At 40.1% G+C, this 20,361-nt stretch overlaps 1 protein-coding gene across 6 annotated transcripts in view; it reads right to left on the minus strand.

Moving 5' to 3' along the window:
* The window catches only part of LOC136858677 (serine/threonine-protein kinase Doa), a 283,440-nt gene that overhangs the window by 115,481 nt on the left and 147,598 nt on the right, over positions 1-20,361 (minus strand). Inside the window, exon 1 of one of the 6 annotated variants that reach the window (XM_067138395.2) lies at positions 14,488-15,695. The exons of 4 other annotated variants lie outside the window; for them this stretch is intronic. In XM_067138395.2, coding sequence (XP_066994496.1) covers positions 14,488-15,555 — 1,068 coding nt within the window. In that variant the 5' untranslated portion in view covers positions 15,556-15,695. Of the gene's footprint in view, positions 1-14,487; positions 15,696-20,361 lie in introns of those variants that run through there. One more of the 6 variants, XM_067138396.2, reaches the window with a different exon arrangement.

The following is a 20,361-nucleotide window of genomic DNA, read 5'->3' on the forward strand; positions in this document are numbered from 1 at the left end:
AACTTAAGCGAAAAAGATAAATGCTTGTTAATAGAGATAATGACGATCTATGCAAAGGATATAAGGTGTAAGAAACACAACATACAGATCCTGGATAAGAAAAGAAATTCATGGAAAGTCGTGGCGAAAGAATTCAATGCTTCGAGTGACGGAAAACGCAGTGAAAAGCAAGTTAAGATTCTGTAGAAGGACTTAAAAGCGAAGACGGAAGCAAAGCAGAAAGTCATGGACACGCGGGAAAAATTAAAACTGATGGCGGTTTCTTCATACAGATGGCCTACATCCACAGCGAAATTTTCCCATTTTCACACCAGGCAAATGCTGGGTTTGTAGGCCCTACCGTAAGGCCACGGTCGCTTCCCAATCCCTAGGCCTTTCCTGCCCTAACGTTGCCATAAGACATATCTGTGCCGGTGCGACGTTAAGCAAAAAACCTCTTCCGATTTCTGTAAAGTTCATCGTTGTCACCGAGAGGGCAATAAACGGGAATATGCGCGCAGTCACAGTCAATTGCACCCACAACGTGTGGAAACCTGCCAACGTGAAGAATATCCTTTTATTTTCCGAACGATCATCATTTGCAGGCGTACCTCCCTCTTAGCCTCAACTACTGCTTTAACCACGCGATGAAAGATACGGCTAGCAATTGTGCGGTAAACGTTAATTAGATCACCGGCAACTATACTGAAATGTTCAGGTACGAAACACTCGTAGGGCAGACAGCAACTGTAATTTTAGAGATACAACAAAATTAAGACAAGAATTCAGCTGTAAGTGATCTCCAAGTAGATTTAGAAGGAAAGTAAAGAATTCCTTCCTAAGACCAAAAACGTTCCTGAAACTCGCCGTGTTCACATTACACGGCTATCGCCTTTCACGCACTGTAAGGCCTACGCACTATTACATTTCCCATCGTTTACTGCGTCGAGATCGTCAATATAATCTAAGTAATCCATAAACACGTTTGAAACGTCTTTCCTCTCGTATACGGCACGATATTATCATTAGTCAACAAGTCTAAACTTTGCTTACTCCATGCACGACGTGAGAGTAAATTCTAACCTATATTCGTACGTTATTTACTTCTTTAGTAATATACTATAAGATTGTGCTCTTCAACATTTTACTCTTGTAGTAATTTAGTCCAGGAGTATCTGAAAGGACTAAAATACTTCGGAAGTAATTTACTCTCGTATGGAAGTCACCGAATGCTGACTGTAAGAGTACTACGGAAGTAGAACTTACCCTTGGTTGGTGCACGCCACCCTATAGGTAGCATTGGCGCTGCAGTCACGTGAAAAGTTGAACGAGCACGCTGTTTGGCAAAAGGTGGATTGTTTCACACCGTCACTACTAGAATTTCTCGATAAAATGAAGTTTTATACTTCCCTTAAGGAAAATGTCACGCTCCTCGGCAGCTGATGGCTGCACAGGTAGGTTCATACAGGGCAACGGCATATCGTTTCACAGGTATGTTTATTTGAAATTCATTTTTGTGCGAATAAAATAATTTGTGTGACACTTATCATATGGATTGGCCTACTTGTGCTGACTTCGCGGTTTCTTTCTCTGTTGGCGTGAAGTAGATTCTTTGGACTTTACCATGAAGACTGAAATTAATGTGTTAGGAAATATAAGGGAAGACAATTTTCTTTCAATGAATGGCAATGTCTTTGAAAGCGATTGTATCCAGAAAATCCAGTGAAAGAGTATACGAATATAGGCCTATGTATACATCGCGTTGGCAGATCATACATGCACAATCTCAATGTTAGAAGTATGTTTACCGGGCGAGTTGGCCGTGCGATTTGGGGCGCACAGCTGGTATCCTGCATCCGAGAGATAGTGGGTTCGAGCCCCACTGTCTGCAACGCTGAAGATGGTTTTCCGTGGTTTCCCATTTTCACACCAGGCAAAAGCTTGGGTTGTACCTTAGTTAAAACCATGGCCGCTTCCTTCCCATTCGTAGGCCTCTTCTATTCCCTAGTCGCCATAGGACTTATCTGTGTTGGTGCGACATAAAGCAAATTTTTTTAAAAAAAGATAAGTAGGTCAACAAAGAATTTTGTTTCGTAAACAATAGGTTGATACACTTATTCTTATAATCAGAAAGTAATGTTGATTTCACAACAAATTTCTTACAGCGCTGATTATATTGACAGATATAAAACTGGTTCTCATGGCCATGATTACTCAGTGTTAAGATGTTAACCTGATGTGTTTATTTCCCTTTCTTGTAATGTCACTAATGTGCATGATACTGAGCAAGTGGTTGTGGGATTTGGGCAGCGTAGCTGTGAGCCTGAATTCAAGAGATACTGGGTGCGAACTCCACTGTCAATAGCCCTGAAGATTGTTTTCCGTGGTTTACCATTTTTACATCAGACAAAAGCTGGGGCTGTACACTGTACCCGTTCCTTCCCCCTTCCTATCCCATTGTCACCGTAAGACGTATGTCAGTGCGGCGTAAACTAAATTGTAAACAAACAAAATATGATTGTCAAGATTTTTCAGTTCTGTTCAATCATATAATTTACCACTCTCGCTTTCCATTAGTCATTTTGCAACTTAAAATCTTAAAGCAAATCAAACATTTCACGAAAAGGTAAAAAAACTGCATAATAGACTGAAACCACAACCGAGTGTCATATTTCCACTTGTAATCATGCTTAGAAAACAGCAGACAATGACGACGATGATAACAACGTCCCACTAATTATTTTTATGGTTTTCGGAGACTCAGAGGTGCCAAAATTTTGTCTCACGGGAGTTCTTTTGCGTGCCCGCATATTTCCTAAACGAGGCCAACATATTTGAGCACAAATTATTACCGGACTGAGCTAGGATAGAACTTGCCAACTTGGGCTCAGAAAGCCAGTGCCTTACCCGTCGTTGACTATATTTTGTCTACTTTGCTCTAGAATCTCTGCCAATGCTTCTAGGACTAAAAACTTGCTCATTCGCTTCGTACGACAGAATGTTTTCGGTCACTGGTGACTGATGAAACGTACACAAAGAGTAGAGACGTACTCTTTACTTACTCTTACTAAATTACAGAATGAGACATCGATTGTCCATTTCACTCTGAGGCATAGCACGATACATTTGACTACTGCCACAAAACAATGGTTTTCCAATGAAATGTGGAGAATTCCTCCCATTCAAAAACATGTCGGAAGAACAAGAGCAACATTATATATCTTAATCACGGACTACTTACATGGTACACGCGATCAAATTCCTTGTCTACATTTTTTGAGCAGTGTATATCAATACAGTATCTGTTAACAGCAATCTTAACACAGAACTCTCACATAAGTAATGGAAGAGACTGTACAACAGGGATTCCTAAAGCCTGGAAAGTTGACAGAATGCAGTTCACCAGATTGTACTCGCTTCAGAACAAAAATTTTCATTTTTTCCCGATTTGAAAATATCCCTTTTAGAGAAAAGGGTTTTAATTATTGTACTGTACATGACAGTAAGTTGAAGTACCTAGGAAGTTCAATCTTGAAAGCATGAAATCAACGAGACAGAAAATACAACAACTTTTACAATCAAGTCAGCAACCTACTTATGGTACAGTAAAAAAATCCCCATAAAGCCGAAATAAGTATGCAGCAGACCTATTTTTTATCAACTCATCTATGATTTGGAGATATGTACTCCACTAAACACAGACATCAAAAGAAGCCAAGCAACAGAATTAATTCACAATTCGGATGAATCTTGAAGGCCAAAAGGGACAAGATCAGAAAGGAAGCGACAGGGTGAAAGCAGACATCAAGGTTCACTATAACCAGAGTTATTTAGAAATGCAGACTTGTGTTGAGCGCTTATACACTACACCCAGAGAACTGGAGTCTGAATGATGAGCACAAGGACAAGTACGACCATAGTCATAAATAGTCTTCGTTTAAACGGGATGCCCTCTTCCATAACATTGAAGTATACTACAGCTACTTCCTTGGAGTTTTCCTGCCAAGATGCTTGGACTGCCATAAGTCTACATTGGGCCTTCCACTTCGTCTATGGCATCAGGTCGTATGCCCACGTGCTGCATATTCTCATGTACACGGTTCATTTAGAGTTCTCTTGGTCTTCGTCAATCAGGGTTAAGTGCGAGAGGTTCTTGCACAATGGATGTTGGATCAGCTCTGACCCTGTGCCCATACCAATGAAACTTCTCTCTCGCACGTCCTGTTATCAGGGCGACTTTGAAAGAGGCCTGTATGGCTTCATACCTCACACGATTCCCAGTAACCATCTTAGCATCTTCAGGTACGAAACATCTGTTCATGTCTTGTAGTCGGAAGTCCAACACTCCGACCCATTGAGCACTACTGGCTAGACAATCGTGGGGCACATCTACTTCAGACGCAGATATGCCTTCTTGTCACAAGATGCCTGTAACCTGCTGCCATTTAAACCTAGCAGTTTAACATGAGCTCAAACATCCTGGAGCGTGCCACCATCTGGTGACAGGCCGAGAACTGAGTTATCAGCACATCCAATGGCCAGAATTGTGCCAACTGTATGGGTGCCACATTCTAGGTATACAATCTTAAGAGAGGTTAAACTGCGGTCCGAATACATGAAGCCTTACTTTCCACTGATTGACAAACTGCTTTAGTCTGTTCTGGGAATCACTAACCGCCATAACGTCATCAGAATTAAGCAGACACCATGGCTGAAGGGTCTGTATATCTGCAATTACACAGTCCATCTAGAGAATAGACAGGAACAGTGGTAAAGATGAACCTTGGAAGCCCAATCAAATGCTAAACGGCTGAGTGATGCTGGCAGGACAGCGGACAGAACGGGTGGTGGTGGTGGTATAAAGAAGTTGCACCCAGGAAACATACGCCTCAGGAAAACCGCGAAAACAAAGCGAGTACAGGATCAGTTGGTACGGTGTCTGGCCGAATGCCTTTTCTAAATCCAGAAAAGTCATGTGGGCTGCTGTTCTTTTCTCCAAATGCCCCTCTACCAGAAGACTAGCAGCATGGATTGCATCAGATGTTTTACAGTCCTTCACAAAGCCACATTGGTTTGGGGAGATTGTGATAATACTAAGAATTCAGATATCGATCAACGCTGGATAATTTTTCATGGTGTGGGTGATAACTGGTACGAACAGTGACATCACCTTTGACTTACCAGATGGACAATGGAAGACCAGTACACCAGTATGCACCATGTTCATAAATAATTTAAGTAAAGGAACACATGTTCCTGTGTAGAACACAGTGTAAGAGTATGCTAGTTTAGATTCTGGTCCTCTCCCTACACAGCAATGGCCTCTTTTTAAATTGAAAACAGGTTCATAGTTTTTTCACAGCCATAAGGTACCAGGAAGGGCATGCAGTAGCAAGCAATTCAGAAATATGATATTCAAAAGCAGCTTACAAAATGCTCCAGAGGAAGAAAGAGGTCTTATTTCTGCTTCATTACAGTATTCACAACAGGCATGCCTGGTGGCCGTGATCGTTAAGGCGCTGATGCCTAAATGGTCTGACACCGTAGTTAGCTGGCTCGAGTCCCGTTGGCCGAAAAAATTGTCACCATCAGAATGTTGTCCGGCAGGGTAGGGGAGGTGGTGGTATACAAATTCTAATCACTAGATTGCGTGCCAAAAGCCTGGATTAAATTCCGCAGTGCTCATGTGGAGAGAGGACATATGGCGCTGTTGATGGTGATCCGTCCGTCGGATGGAGACGTTAAGCCTTGGGAAGACACCTTGGTGCTATAACGACAGGAGTAGGCTATGTGCCGGCACCAGGTTTCACTCTCTCCCTACTATCACATATCACGTCAATTATTTCATTTCATTAACTCCTCTGATGAGGTTGACATCATGAAGGGCATCCGGTCATAAAAACCCGCCACCACGACAGATTCATCTCACCGCATATCCGACCCCGTAGAGAAATGGGACATGGGCTGGACAACAAACATTCACAATGGGCACAAGCAGTTCATGAAACAAAGCAGATTTTTTCATGAAACAGTTGTATCATTCAAGAGGAAAAATTAGCACCAGAGAGAGAGAGAGAGAGAGAGCAAGTTATACAGGGTTTTTCGAAAGGTAATTGAAAATTTGTTATTATGTACAATTTCTCTCTCAGATGACACTAGAGCAGGGACCCACAACCTGTGTGGTCTATGGACACCTGAGGATGACGAATGAGGTCCAAAGCCCAGTTTCTCAAAAATGTTTCATAAATTTTACGCCGAACTGTATCAAGAATGAGGACGTACAATTAGCTAGCCACAGTTTTCATGCTCCAGGATATAGTTCTCACCGATGACCGGTGCAAAAGGCACCACGTGATCCACTAAAATCTCCTTGATGTATCAGTGGGCTGTGAGACTTCATTTCCAACAAACACAAGCTCAGTGTAGTGTAAAACAAAAGCTAAAGGTTTCCACCTATTCAATACGGTTTGTTGTAACCTTAAAAAAGTTACACATATTTATTGAAACTAGTTTTGGTCTCACCAGAGACCAACAGTCAAAATCAAGGTAAAGGCAAGACACGAATAAAAAAATAAAAATAACAAAAAATATCTATATCCTGTATATAACATGCCCTGACTGACTGACTGACTGACTGATTCATCATTGCCGAGCCAAAACTACTGGACATAAAGAAATGAAATTTTGAGGATACATTCATATTACAATTAGGTGCTCGCTAATGGAGGATTTTTGGATATCCTGTTGCTAAGGGGGTGAAAAGGAGGGGAAGTGTGAATTTTGAAAATGAGTAAGTTATATCTCAAAACTTTAGAAGTTTACAGATTTAGAATCTTCTTAAAAAATAATATTTTTTGTTTTGGGAAAATCCCATTAGGAGGGGTGAAAAAGGGTGAAAAGGGGGTTGAATGCCTTTAATGAGGATACTTATATCTCAGAAACTGAAAATGGTACAGACCTGAAAATTGGTATTTGGAATCTCGAATTTGGAATTTTGGAAAATCCAATTAATGAGGGTTACACAGGAGTGACAAATGGGGTGAATTTTTAGAAAGACTATATCTACAGTATCTACGTAAAAATTGGTATTTGGAATCTCCTGTGAAAGTAAAGAAACATAGGTGATTTGTTTTCGGAAACCACTTAAAAGGAACTGAAAGGGGGGTGAAATTTTAAAATGAGCATGTCGACAGTATATCTAAAAAACTTAACACGTTACAGAAGTGAAAAATGGTATTTTTAAAATCTCCATTAAAAATAAAGAAACGTGTATTTTTTGTTTTAGGAAAAACCACTTGGGTGGGGGGTTAAAATGACTGACAATGGGGTTGAATTCTTTTTATTAGGATACTGATATCTCAAAAACTGAAAATGTTACAGTCGAGAAATTTGGTATTTGGAATCTCCTTTAAAAATAAAGAAATACGTATTTTTTTGCTAGGGGCCTTACGTCGCACCGACACAGATAGGTCTTATGGCGACGATGGGATAGGAAAGGCCTAGGAGTTGGAAGGAAGCGGCCGTGGCCTTAAGGTATAGCCCCAGCATTTGCCTGGTGTGAAAACGGGAAACCACGGAAAACCATTTTCAGGGCTGCCGATAGTGGGATTCGAACCTACTATCTCCCGGATGCAAGCTTACAGCCGCGCGCCTCTACACACACGGCCAACTCGCCCGGTTTTTTTTTGTTTTTGGAAATCCACTTAAGGGAAGGTATTGAGAAATTAGTTTAATTATTTGTATAAAGATACTATTATTTCAAAAAAGAAAGATGTTGCAGACGTTAAAAATTGGTATTTGGAATCTGCTTTAAAAGTAAAGAAACACGCATTCCTTTGATTTCGGAAAATACAATGAAGGGGGGTGAGAGAATTGAAAAATAAATTGAATTAATTGTAGGAGGATACTTACATCTAATAAAAACTGAAGTTGTTTTAGACGTGAAAATTGGTACTTGGATCTGCTTTGAAAACAAAGAAAACACATATTGGGGGAAAATCATCTTGGGCGGCAGGGGTGAAAAGGAGTTGTATTCCTTCTATGAGGACACATCTCAAAAACTGAAGATGTTACAGTCATGATAATATGTATTTAGAAGATCCTTTACTAATAAAGACAATTTTTTCTTCGGAAAATTCACTTAGAGGGGGAATGTGGAAGGAAGTGAAAAAAGTGAATTCTTTTTATGGGGATATTTACATCTCAAATCTGAATGTAACAGACATGAACATTGGTATCTGCAATCTCCTTTAAACATGAAGAAACACGCCTTTTTTGGGTGGGGGGAGGGGGGGGGGCAATCAACGGTGGTGGGGTGAAAAAGGAGTTTTGATGCCATAACATATAATTTATACAAGGTTTCAAAAGGACAAACATTAAATTTTGTCTGAAATCCATAGTGTTTTGCTTTTGCTGGTGAGTATTTGAGATCAACACTATAACCGTTGACACGTCATGTTAAAGCAGTTATTGGGAGTCACCCAAGTGAGTGCCACAATTTGGGCCTGAAAGAGCATTCACTAACATTCCAGTTAATTTCTAGACAAAGCTATACCACATTAAGTATTATTAAAAGAATGACTGCATTTCACAGCTGACGATACAGTGCCCATATTTTGTTTTCAGATATACGTCTCAGCTATCCTTACACCTGCTTTTGACCAAATTCATGTTCACAACTTTACGGTACACACTATAAACAGGAGCGGTAACTTTTTGCATTTCAAAATCAGAAATGTAGCCTTTATACGTTTGTAATGCAGAGTTTTATAGAATTTTGAAGAATAAGTTAATAGAGAATGAGATAATTTTGATATAAAGATAGGCCTAATGTCTCTATACCATTAATGCAAAAATTCAAAATCGCAAATCATAACAATGTAACAGGATGTACGCGACAATTATGAAGGTGGAGCATGAAACCAGTTGTTGGCACATAGCCAACTCCTGTCAAACAAGACCAAGCGGTATCTACATGTGGTATCCACATCAGACAGACGAACGCCACCAGCAGCGTCGTATGATCTCACTCCATATGAACAATGCAATGACATAGCTGAAGGAAATCTTAGAACATACCTGAACACCTGTCATTTGCGTTCTATTACAGTAACTTTCCGGGTCTACAATCATGGTGGGACCCGAAATACACAGCAGAGCTGCATGGATGACCTCTGGGCATTTCAAGCCTAACAACCAATAACATACATATGCAGGCAGACCTAGGTGCAATGATGTAGTATCTTTATATACAGCTAGATGGATGACTCCAGCAAATATACTGAAGTCAGCTACCTCCCATTTTGTACGGCAAGAAAGAGTCCGCGCGTAAGCTATCATAATAAAGTTTGCCTTATTTATGTCTGTTATGTGCCTTGATTTACTTTAAAAAGACTGTTATATCATGCAGTGCATATAACTGCACAAATAGACTAAAGAACAAGATATATCCTATCATAGATAGCAACTTGTTATTACACGTTATTCAAGGCGGTCACATTTTAATTGCTGACTACATAATAGCTGTATAGAAGCTGTTTAGTTATTGTATGTTCATTGAAGAATAATTGTTCTTTTACTTACAGGTTACCGTTGAATAACAAAGATTTATTGAAGAGGTGGGTTTTCGCTGTTCAGCGGAAAGGATTTGTGCCCAACAAGTACAATTTTATTTGTAGTGCACATTTCGTATCCAAGGATTATGAAGCAAGGCCTTATGGTGGGAAATGCTAACTAATTAGAAATGCAGTTCCAAGTGTATTCGACTTTCCAGGACACCTGAAAACTCATTACAAAAGAAGAAATTTGTCACAGCACGGAGGTAGGTCTCCAGCTGTTGACCATATCCTTCTTGTATTGCTGATCACAATTATGGTGCTATAAAAATAGAAAAAACTAACTCCCAGCTCTATCCAAACAAGAAAGCACTTAAGAATCAGTTCAAGTCTTCAACAAAAGGTATGGCACAAATAATCAAAAAGTACTGTAAAGATTGAATGAGTAAACTGAAAGATGATAATCTCCATTAATGAACATTCTGCAGCTGTTTTGCAGAGTAACTTTTCTGGCGTAGATCTTGAACTTTTTGGTGATCAGTTAATTAATGGGTCAAGACTTTCTAACGGTAGCAGATATTCAGAAGAGGTCAAGAAATATGCACTTACTGTTAACTTCTATTCCCCAAGAGCATACGAGTATTTGAGACAGATTTTTTTTTTTTTGCTAGTTGTTTTACGTCGCACCGTCACAGATAGGTCTTACGGCGACAATGGGACAGGAAAGGGCTAGGAGTGGGAAGGAAGCGGCCGTGGCCTTAGTTAAGGTACAGGCCCAGCATTTGCCTGGTGTGAAAACGGGAAACCACGGAAAACCATCTTCAGGGCTGCCGATAGTGGGATTCGAACCTACTATCTCCCGGATGCAAGCTCACAGCCGCGTGCCTCTACGCGCACGGCCAACTCGCCCGGTGAGACAGATTTTTACTCTGCCTGCACCAAGTTCATTGAGAAATTGGATGGGTTCTGTACAGTGCAGTCCTGGCTTCTTTCCTGATGTCCTCACTGGCATCAATAAAGATCAAGGCCTTGCAGAAGTGGCATTATTACTAGACAGCATGTATATAAAGGAAAGAACTGTGTATAATCCTTCTTTGGGTAAATAATAATAATAATAATAATAATAATAATAATAATAATAATAATAATAATAATAATTGTATGGCCTCGGGTACCGTGTGCAGACATTTCAATTTGACGCTATCTGGCAGTCTACCCGTCAATTTCGACGTTCCATTTTACTCTAGGCCCACCAGATGGCAGACCGAGTAAACCGAAACTCTCTTGGGTGTCTATGGCTGAGATTTAATTAATTTTGTCGGGTAAACACCAAATGTGTCACCAGAGATCTTTTACATGCCGACATTGTACGACATGGAGTGTCGAATGGACTTTTCTCTGCCCTTCAAAAATCCGACTACCTCTGCCGGGTTTGATCCCGCTATCTTGGGATCCGGAGGCTGACACTCTACCACTGATCCACCGAGGCATATATGGTAAATATGAAGGATTCACAGACTATGGAAATACTGACATTGAAGAGCCTGAAAGTTTGGCTACCCAAGCATTAGTTTTCATGCTGGTTGGTTTGAGGAAGTTTAATCAGGGTTTGCCTTACTTTAACAGCAGAACAGTTGTCACAGTTGTGATTGTTGTAATGTTATTGTTGAAGCAACTAGGCTGTCTATTTGAGAATAATTCGATGAACACAAACATTCCTTCAGTCATCCTGCGTTAGAGTACAATGTATATGTATTTTTTGTCTCAAGCAAGCACTCGATGCCCTTGGTGACTTAAAAGTGTTGCACGACTCAGATGGCAATGTTATAAAATGGGATCATATTGTAGGTGTGTTTGAGATACAAGATTCAGAGCAATAATAAAGTTAGCTAACAAACTGGGTGTCAAGCATATTCATTTTTATAAACAAAGGATGAATGTTAAAATAGCTGCACAAACCTTGAGATCATCAGTTTCTGATGCTGTCCTTTTCTTAAAGCATTTAGGTATGATAATTTTTTTAGATTCTGGTGGTACCATTTGGTTTATACAGATTTTTGATAGGCTTTTTGACTTAATGAATTCCAAAAATCCCTATGTTACTGGCTTTAAAATGCCCATTTCAAGATATAATTTAATTATGATGATAAAGATAACAGATGACTCAATTATCTCCTAGGTTTGAAGATCCGACAGTCAGCTACTGATAACCCAGAGAAGAAAAATGTTTGCATTAGGATTTGTTGTTTCCACTGAGTCTGAAATTGTTAGCAGTAGATTTACAGACTAGAGAAAATGATATATTTAGCTAACTGCTAACTTACAGATTCTCACAAGATCTTAAAATACTGTTTTCATGTATCAGAGGCAAGAAAGTTTTCAATAAACAACCTGATGTTATTCAGATGAAGGCAAGTTTGAGAAGAATCTTAGTTACGAATGCCATTTTGCCCTCAAGGTATTCCAACGGTTTTACTTTCAGTGCACAATCACTTAATGCTTTCATTCAGTTCAAATGGAGATCTTCAAAATTTTCTGAAACTCTCAGCACTGAACAACCTCTGGAGACATTTGAAATGCCCTGTAACTTAAGACTCTGTAACCCTGACAGTTTATTATATATAGATTTTTTTTGCTATTTGCTTTACGTCGCACTGACACAGATATGTCTTATGGCGACAATGGGATAGGAAAGGCCTAGGAACTGGAAGGAAGCGGCCGTGGCCTTAATTAAGGTGCAGCCCTGGCATTTGCCTGATGTGAAAATGGGAACCATGGAAAACCATCTTCAGAGTTGCCGACAGTGGGGCTCGAACTCATTATCTCCCGATTACTGGATACTGGCCTGACAGTTTACAAAGAAGCCATTTTGTGTTATGTTGGTGGTTATATATATTAACGCAGTTGTACGCTAAACTGTATTGTAAAACCTGTTAAAATGCATTACTGTCAAGTAGTGTAACTCCTGAGTTGCAAGACTATTGTTATTGCTCAGTTTCTGCAAGTTGGTCTTTCCTGGAGTGCAAGAATAGGGGTGGGTTAATTAAACAATCTGAAGATGTGAAAGTCCTTACTATTTTTGAAAAAAATTTAAGGTTGGTTGTTTCTGGTACAGAGGGATATTCCTTAAGTAATAAGAAGCAGCCTGACGTTTTGTTGCTAAGTACTGCCATTAATTAATTTTTTTCTGAAAGGTCAGCAATATTTCACACATTGGCAGATCACCATGTGACTGATGTAGCATGTGAAGACAGTCACAGGGTTCAACTCGTTAAACTGATGTCGTATGTATTACCAAGAAAGACTTAAAACATATGGCCAGTCTTACCATACAGAAGTGATTCAAAGAAAGAGATGTGGTTTCAGGCAACATAGTAATAAGATTATATTGTTTAAAGGACTGATCTTATGTAAATGCTGCCCTGTAATCTATAAGACTATAAACTGTTATTATTCCTTTAAAAATCCTATTCTGTATCTTATGCAAATGCTGCCCTTCATTCAACATGCTAATACTGTGTAGCCTGAACAGTGTAGGTCTAAATATGCAAGATAGAGAATCTTCAATATCGGTACTATCAACTGTTTTTATTCATTTCATAATCCTATCCCGTATCTTATGTAAATGTTGCCTTCATTCAACATGGTAATATTGTATAAACAGTGTAACTATGTAAGAGAGGATTTTTAACAACTCTAAAGTTGAGAATAAGAATAAAAACTATGAAGATATCTTAAAAAAAAAAAAATCACCGGTTTTGGATTTATATAATATTTTAGAATAAATTTTGCATGTTAATGTGTGCTCAAACCTCATTAAAAAGGGGCTTATCAAGTTGTGAGAAATGAAAACAAAGGCACAAGACTATACAAGCATTTCGCATATACTACTTATAACAAAAATATATCAATGTACAGTTAAAGAATGTTCCTCTTTGCAAGTCATTAATATGTGGTGTCGCTGATATAGTAGTGAATCACCTACAGGGAAAGAAATATTCTACTACTATATCACCAAGAAAACAGGATCATACATGGAGGGGAGATGGGTGCTTGAAGAAAATCCTGCACGGTATTGTAGGAAAATTTAATACCGACTCTATAACTGGAATTTGTATTTATCTACTTTCACCTCCATAGCGTAACGATTAGTGTTATTAGCTGCCGTCCTCGGGGGCCCGGGTTCGATTCCTAGTACTGCCAGAAATTTAAGAACGGTAGTAGGGCTTGTATGTGGTTGAAATGGTACATGCAGCTCATCTCCAAAGGGGGTGTGGCTGAAAAGAGTTGCGGCTCCATGGTTAAATGGTTAGCGTCCTGGCCTTTAGTCACAGCAGTCCCGCGTTCGATTCCAGGCAGGGTCGGGAAATTTAACCATGATTAGTTCGGCTGCATGTATGTATGTGTCTTCATCATTATTTCATCACCACGGCGCGCAAGTTGCCTACGGGAGTCAAATCAAAATACCTGCATCTGGCGAGCCGAATTTGTCCTCTGACACTCCCGGCACTAAAAGCTATACACCATTTCATTTCACCTACCGAGTTACTCAAGTAGGCCAACTCCCACATTCAAGTAGAAAACAAAACCTGGAAATAACTGATATGACAGATCACATACACTGATCCAGTACGAAGCAATACTTCTCAGTTTCAAAGGAAATAATCTGATGGGACACAACAGTATGCCAAAATGCAATGACTTACCACTAGAACAAAACTAACCTATGGCACAAACGGACCATCAAGCCTGCCAAAGACGATTGCTGCCCCATCAATAACCAACAGATTCTGTACCACATGGTTAGTGTGGCATCATCCTAAACTACTGCTTGGCTTTCATGATCAGTAACACTAGTAAAGCACTAGAAAATCATCTCTGGTTCTTGTAAAACATACCAAATACTCTGGGTCAATTAGTTTGAAAGTTAATATACTAGGATGAGGCTACTTACAGTTGACACAGCAGCAGTAGTTGTACTGGCATGATTCAAAGTTAGTTTGTGCTGATATTTGTTTGCTATTGTGCAAGTTGTTGACACCGCTGTAGTATTGGATGCCTCCCCGAGTCTGCTATATGCTTCATCAAGAGCAGAATATTTCATAATGAGCGACTGAATTTCTTTACGTTTTGCTTCACGTTCTTTGATAGCTTCATCTTCAGTCTGGAGTTCTTCCTTGAGAATATCAGGATCTATTTCAACAGGACATAGCCGAAGTTGCCTTCTTTCACCCTGTTCACTTTTTCCCACTCTGATAGGTCGCACAGGATTATGTCGTGTTCGCACTTCTGACTGACCTGATTTATGGCGAGGCCTATGGCTATAACCCATACTGCTGTTATTGTATGAATCTTGCTGAGGATGTTTTTCTAACTTGTCCTGTTGGCGATGACCATGATGATGACGATGGTGGTGATGGCGGTGTTGAGATAATCTATATTCGCCATGACGATATGGAGTCTTTTCTCGTGGTTGTACAGTTCCGCTCACAAATGGGTAGGCTTTTTCTGCCAACACAACATTTGCTGTGGTAGCACTCTTAGCTAGAGGCTGTGCAACAACAGATCCTCGTTCAGGTTCCTGATCGGATTCTGGTTGCTCCCGTCGTCGTCCATACTTGTCCAGAACAGACGAATATTTGTCCTCGAGACGGGTTCTGGTTGCACCGAGATGTTCAATAACTGCGGAAGGTCCCCGTACACGTGTCGTCAACCTCTGGAGCAAGCTGGAGCATGATTCTGTCAGCATCTGCGTCACGCTAGAGGTCGTAGAACGCGAATACCGATGACGACGGGCAGGCGCTGCTGCCGTTGAACTCGTAGAGGTTCGCGAAGCCATCCTGCTATCCTCAACGTCCAATTCCGATCTGGTCCACTGTTGACTACCGCGACAAGGTGACAAGAACTCATGGGGAATTAAGTGCCAAGTCGGTGTTGTCATACGTCGTACATAACAGCTACTGACCAGGGGGTAAGTATCAGAATCGTATGCGCTACGTAATGCTGCGGCGGTCCAGATCATTGTAGGGTCTACAATTCACACGAGCAGAATTTTTCGCTAGGGAAGTACGAAAAAATACCGACGCACATAAATTATACTAACAACTGTTCTCCTGACCTCCCCCACGCAACTTCTCCGCGATGTGACAACAACGCAGCCAGGGATGCAACTAAAGATACCCTGGCTAAGCTCGCCTCCCCCTGCCAAATACTGGCCGAACTAAAAATACCACGCGAAGCGAGCTCCAAGAAAGAATGCGCAACGCAGTAGCCTCCTTGCTAATTTCTTACGTAAATCACAGGCACCGTTAATACTCAGACGAATCAACGATCAAGAAAACACTACGGAAAGTCCGGAACGTAACTAGAAACAATCTATTACGAGTTGGGTCTTTGATGTGTTTAAAAACAATGAAAAGAGAAGACTTCTCTGAACAAGAAAGGTTATCGCTCTTTAAATATTAGAATATGTTTAAAATTGGAAAGGCTGAAATTTACTGTAATTTTTAAGTTCCTGAATATGTTCGGCCTAGGAAAGCACTAATTACGTTCAGACCTTCTTCTGTGCAAAGAATGAATTTACCAAGACATTCCATATAAAATTCTGCACATAGGCATGAAGGCTAACGCATTCTTACAATCCCCCCAAACCTAAATGTTACCAAGATTTTAGAACTACGCACCTCGGAGGTAATTTATCATGAATCTTGATGTATAGTTCAACGCAACTGCATACGTTAAAACCGTCCAAAATGTTCGCACCTCACAGGTTAAAATATAGCTCTTGAAGTACCGCAAAGAAAACCATTAGTGAGTCGTCATGGGCTTTTAGTAATAATGTTCGAAGGTTCAACCCATGTGAAACACGCTGAATACATCTGGATTTAAGTAAATTTCCGTAGCATACTCGAACAGCCAATCGTTTCAATCTCGTTACTTGGTACTGAACCCAGTATTTTCTATTAGCTGCTGTGTACCCGCCGCTGATGGGTTAGCTGATCGAATTGCAATAGCAATGACTCCTAATGGAGACTGGTGGCAGCAGACATCTCACCTGAACAGCCTGTGCCCTGTTATCACTGGTCAAGTTTTTTGCGGGGGCTTTGAACATTATAGGTCGTATTTCTTCGTGTTCGGCGACATTACGGACTTCCAGGCTTAGGATTTCAAACACTCCTCCCACCCTCAAGTATTATGGTCATCTGCCTGATTAATAGGGGCCAATGACCATACAATTAGGCAGCTTATAAAAAGAACATCAACCGCCACCACCATCGCCAATTCGTTACCATGATCGCCGAACAATTTTTACACGTTAACGATGCTCACCGCTGATAGACTAAGCAATAAAAAATAGAATGCAAGGTCTCCATGATTATGGTTGTATGATAAAAATATATCAGATATAGAAAATTGGAAATTACATTTATCATGTTAACAAAATACATTTTTTGGGTAAAGTTACCCATATATATGTATTCCCCAGTACTCAGTATGAAAGTATGTACTGTCCGGCTCCTTGGATAAGTGGTCAGCGTAGTGGCATTTGGGACAGAAGGCCCCTATTTCAATTCCCGACTAGGTCGGAGATTTTAACTGTGTATCAATTCCTATGGCTCGGGGTTAGGATATTTATGTTCGTCTCAATTAGAGGATTCGATCCCGGGATCCCGACCGCTTTTCAATCCCATTGATTTCGGGATCCCGGGATTTTCGGGATTGACATCATTTTAAAAAATTTGCAAAATAGACTGCGTGAAGCGAAACTCTCAGCGCGTTATTTATGCGTCTTTTCGGTGTGTAAATGCCTGTTCTCGTTTAGCGCATGAGTTCATCCTCTTTGTGCGTGAAAGTCTGACCACAATTGCGTGCATTGGTACATTACCTCTCCCGTGTGAGTGAGATGAGTTCGTGCCTTCTTGAAATTTAGCGTCAAAAAGGCGCTTATAGCTCTGAATAATCCAGTGCAGTTGGAACAGTCCGATTTCGAGCTCATCGATGAAATCATTAAAGTCTTGGCTCCAGTCAAATTAACTGTACAAGCACTCTGTCGCACTGATGCGTATTTATGCACAACTGGTGCTGCCCTACAGTTTCTTTTTAAGCAGTTAAATGACAATAGCTCCGAGTTGGCTTCTAAATTCAAGATACATTTACAAAAGCGCATGAAAGAACGCCGAAGAAATGAGTTGAGTGGCGTATCATGCTACCTACAAAATCCTCATAGTGACAATGTGGCGTTGGCGTTCGATGATGAAATAAAGCGTACATTTTCAAGCCTGAGCAAAGTCCTGATAAAAAAACACATTGTTTCTTTAATTGAGAGATTAAATGGTAAAAAGACGAAGAGGAAGAACAAAATATGCAAGTCGAGCATACAAATACAGAAAAAAAGTGATTTGACGCTCAAAGAAAAACTTCAGCTGGAAATAGAAAACAGCATGAAAATTATGTCTCCTGAAGCATGAAATGAAAATGAATTTTCCAGAATTGTTAAGAAAGAAATGAACCTATACGAGTCTTCAAATTCTACTCGGAGCTATAACCTAGAGTAGGCTTATAAGTATTTACTAACGATTCCTCCAACTTCCATCGAACCTGAACGCGCTTTCTCAACAGCTGCATATATGTGCAACAAATTGAGAAGCAGGTTTGGTGATGAGACACTGAATGCGTTGTTATTTCTCATATATTTTCGCAATTCAAACTAGAATGTTGCTATTAAATTAGTTTTCGTTATATTTACGAGGAATGTGACTGGTTAATGTTATTTTTAAATACTTTTTGCTAAGAAACTTTCTACCTACTTATTATATTGTTACATGAAAGTCGTCTATTTAGTCTATGTTCAGAGAGATTGTTGTTAATTTCTAAAGTTTATTTGCATAGTTTGTTATATAAGGGTTTTTTAACTTTATGTAAGTTTAAAGAGATCTCAATGATTCTTGGAAAAGAATAATTTTAACATAGAGACTGAGTGATGTTAAATCCGGTTAGTCTGACTAAGTCTGATTAGTTAAGAGTGATTAGATTAAATAGGTGTATACCATAAAATGTTTTTGTCTAAATTTTGATTTTCTGATTAAACAGCTGATTTCTATGAGAATATCTTTTTTTTTTTGTAACTTTCAATCCCGGGATCCCGGGACTGACCAAATGTAATCCCGAAATACCTGGATTAGAAATAAGGGCCGGGATCGAATTCCCTAGTCTCAATACACGTCATCTACACACATCAAATTACTAACCACCACAGAAATATTCAATAGGATTACATCCCTCCACATACGGCTGGCATCATACGCCTACCCCGAGAAACAGGGAGAGTGGCCAGGAAGGAGAAACAGAACTAACGTTTACGAAGTTTATGAAAATTCTAATAATCATGGATATTGAACATAAAAATTGGGAATTATTCTTTACAAAACTTGTAAAAAATTTTGGTACAGTTAATATTAACTGGGACATTTCACGCTTCACGTTAGATCTAACATACCTTCGTCACTGTATAAAAAGCCTTGCAACGCAACTATGGTCCCTAAGAGAGTAACCAAAATATCCCCCCCCCCCCGCCGCCCCATTACTACCGAACGTGGTGATTTACTGTATACTGTAGTTATTGTCTGAATGTTGGGTTGCAATCTGCGCCGCCAACCATATACAGTGTAGACTGTTGGTGGTATGACATATTGCAGTTATATTTCATCTCCCACACTGACACGTGATAATTTAATGACTTCCGAGATTGAAGTACTGCCAACAGCTACTCTGCCGAATAGTGGCATGCTCGGAAATCATATGTAAAATACAGATGACGTAAAATGACGAGTGGAAGATTCATAATGGTCTTATTTCATCGATTTCATATGTAGGTTTCAATTATGATGTTTAAGAAGCAAGCAAAATCTGCAAGAAATCTTCAGAGGAAAGTGAAGTCCTCTACAGAACGCTCACTTCAGAACACCAATATAAATATCAACGAGGAAATAGAAGATCAGGCAGAAGATGTAAATCGCAGTGATACAGCAATTATATTTAGAGCCCTCCGCGGATGTACAAAATAATATCCGCATCCGCGAATTGCTATCCGCGGATATTGTAAACATTTAACTACAGTATATTACACCCAAGGTATTGAAACTGTTAACATAATACAATAGACCTGACACCTGGCACCAGAACCCCTACAGTCACAGGTTTATGAGAGATTTCCTCTTGCGACAACTATCGACGCACTGATCTTTGTTCCTTCCTTGCATTAATTGCGGGCAGGAGCCAAGCCAAGGTCAGATTTACGGCTCACTATATATCACCATTCTCCCACACCCCTAGCAAGGGTCACAAGCAAAAACAAGAGTATACCCGAGTGAAAATCAATAAACGTCATTTAGAAATTATCACCAAAATTATCCGCACTGCCATACAGTTTGTATCCGCCAAAATACAAACTCACCCGTGCAGGGCTCTGATCATATTAAGAATTGCTAACTTAATCGGAGTATGAATGAAAAACAGACGAAACTGAAGCCGTGCAGTGTACCGTCTTCAGCCCTAAGGCTCGCTGGATCCTCAACAGCTCCGCCATCAGCTGTCATAGATGGCCTAGGCATCACTGAAGAGGCGTGCTAGGGAAATGAGGCGTGATGTAGTTTCCCGTTGCTCTCCTCACCGAGCCAGAAGTTGCTATTACAGTAGTATCTTGTTTACAGTTTGCTTTACGTCGCACACACACACACAGATCTTATGGTGGCCGTAGCTTTAATTAAGGTACCGGCTCGGGTGCTGCCGACCGTGGGGTTCGAACCCACTATCTCCCGAATGTAAGCAC

This window comes from Anabrus simplex, chromosome 1 (assembly GCF_040414725.1).
Source record: "Anabrus simplex isolate iqAnaSimp1 chromosome 1, ASM4041472v1, whole genome shotgun sequence".
NCBI classification, from domain to species: Eukaryota; Metazoa; Arthropoda; class Insecta; order Orthoptera; family Tettigoniidae; genus Anabrus; species Anabrus simplex.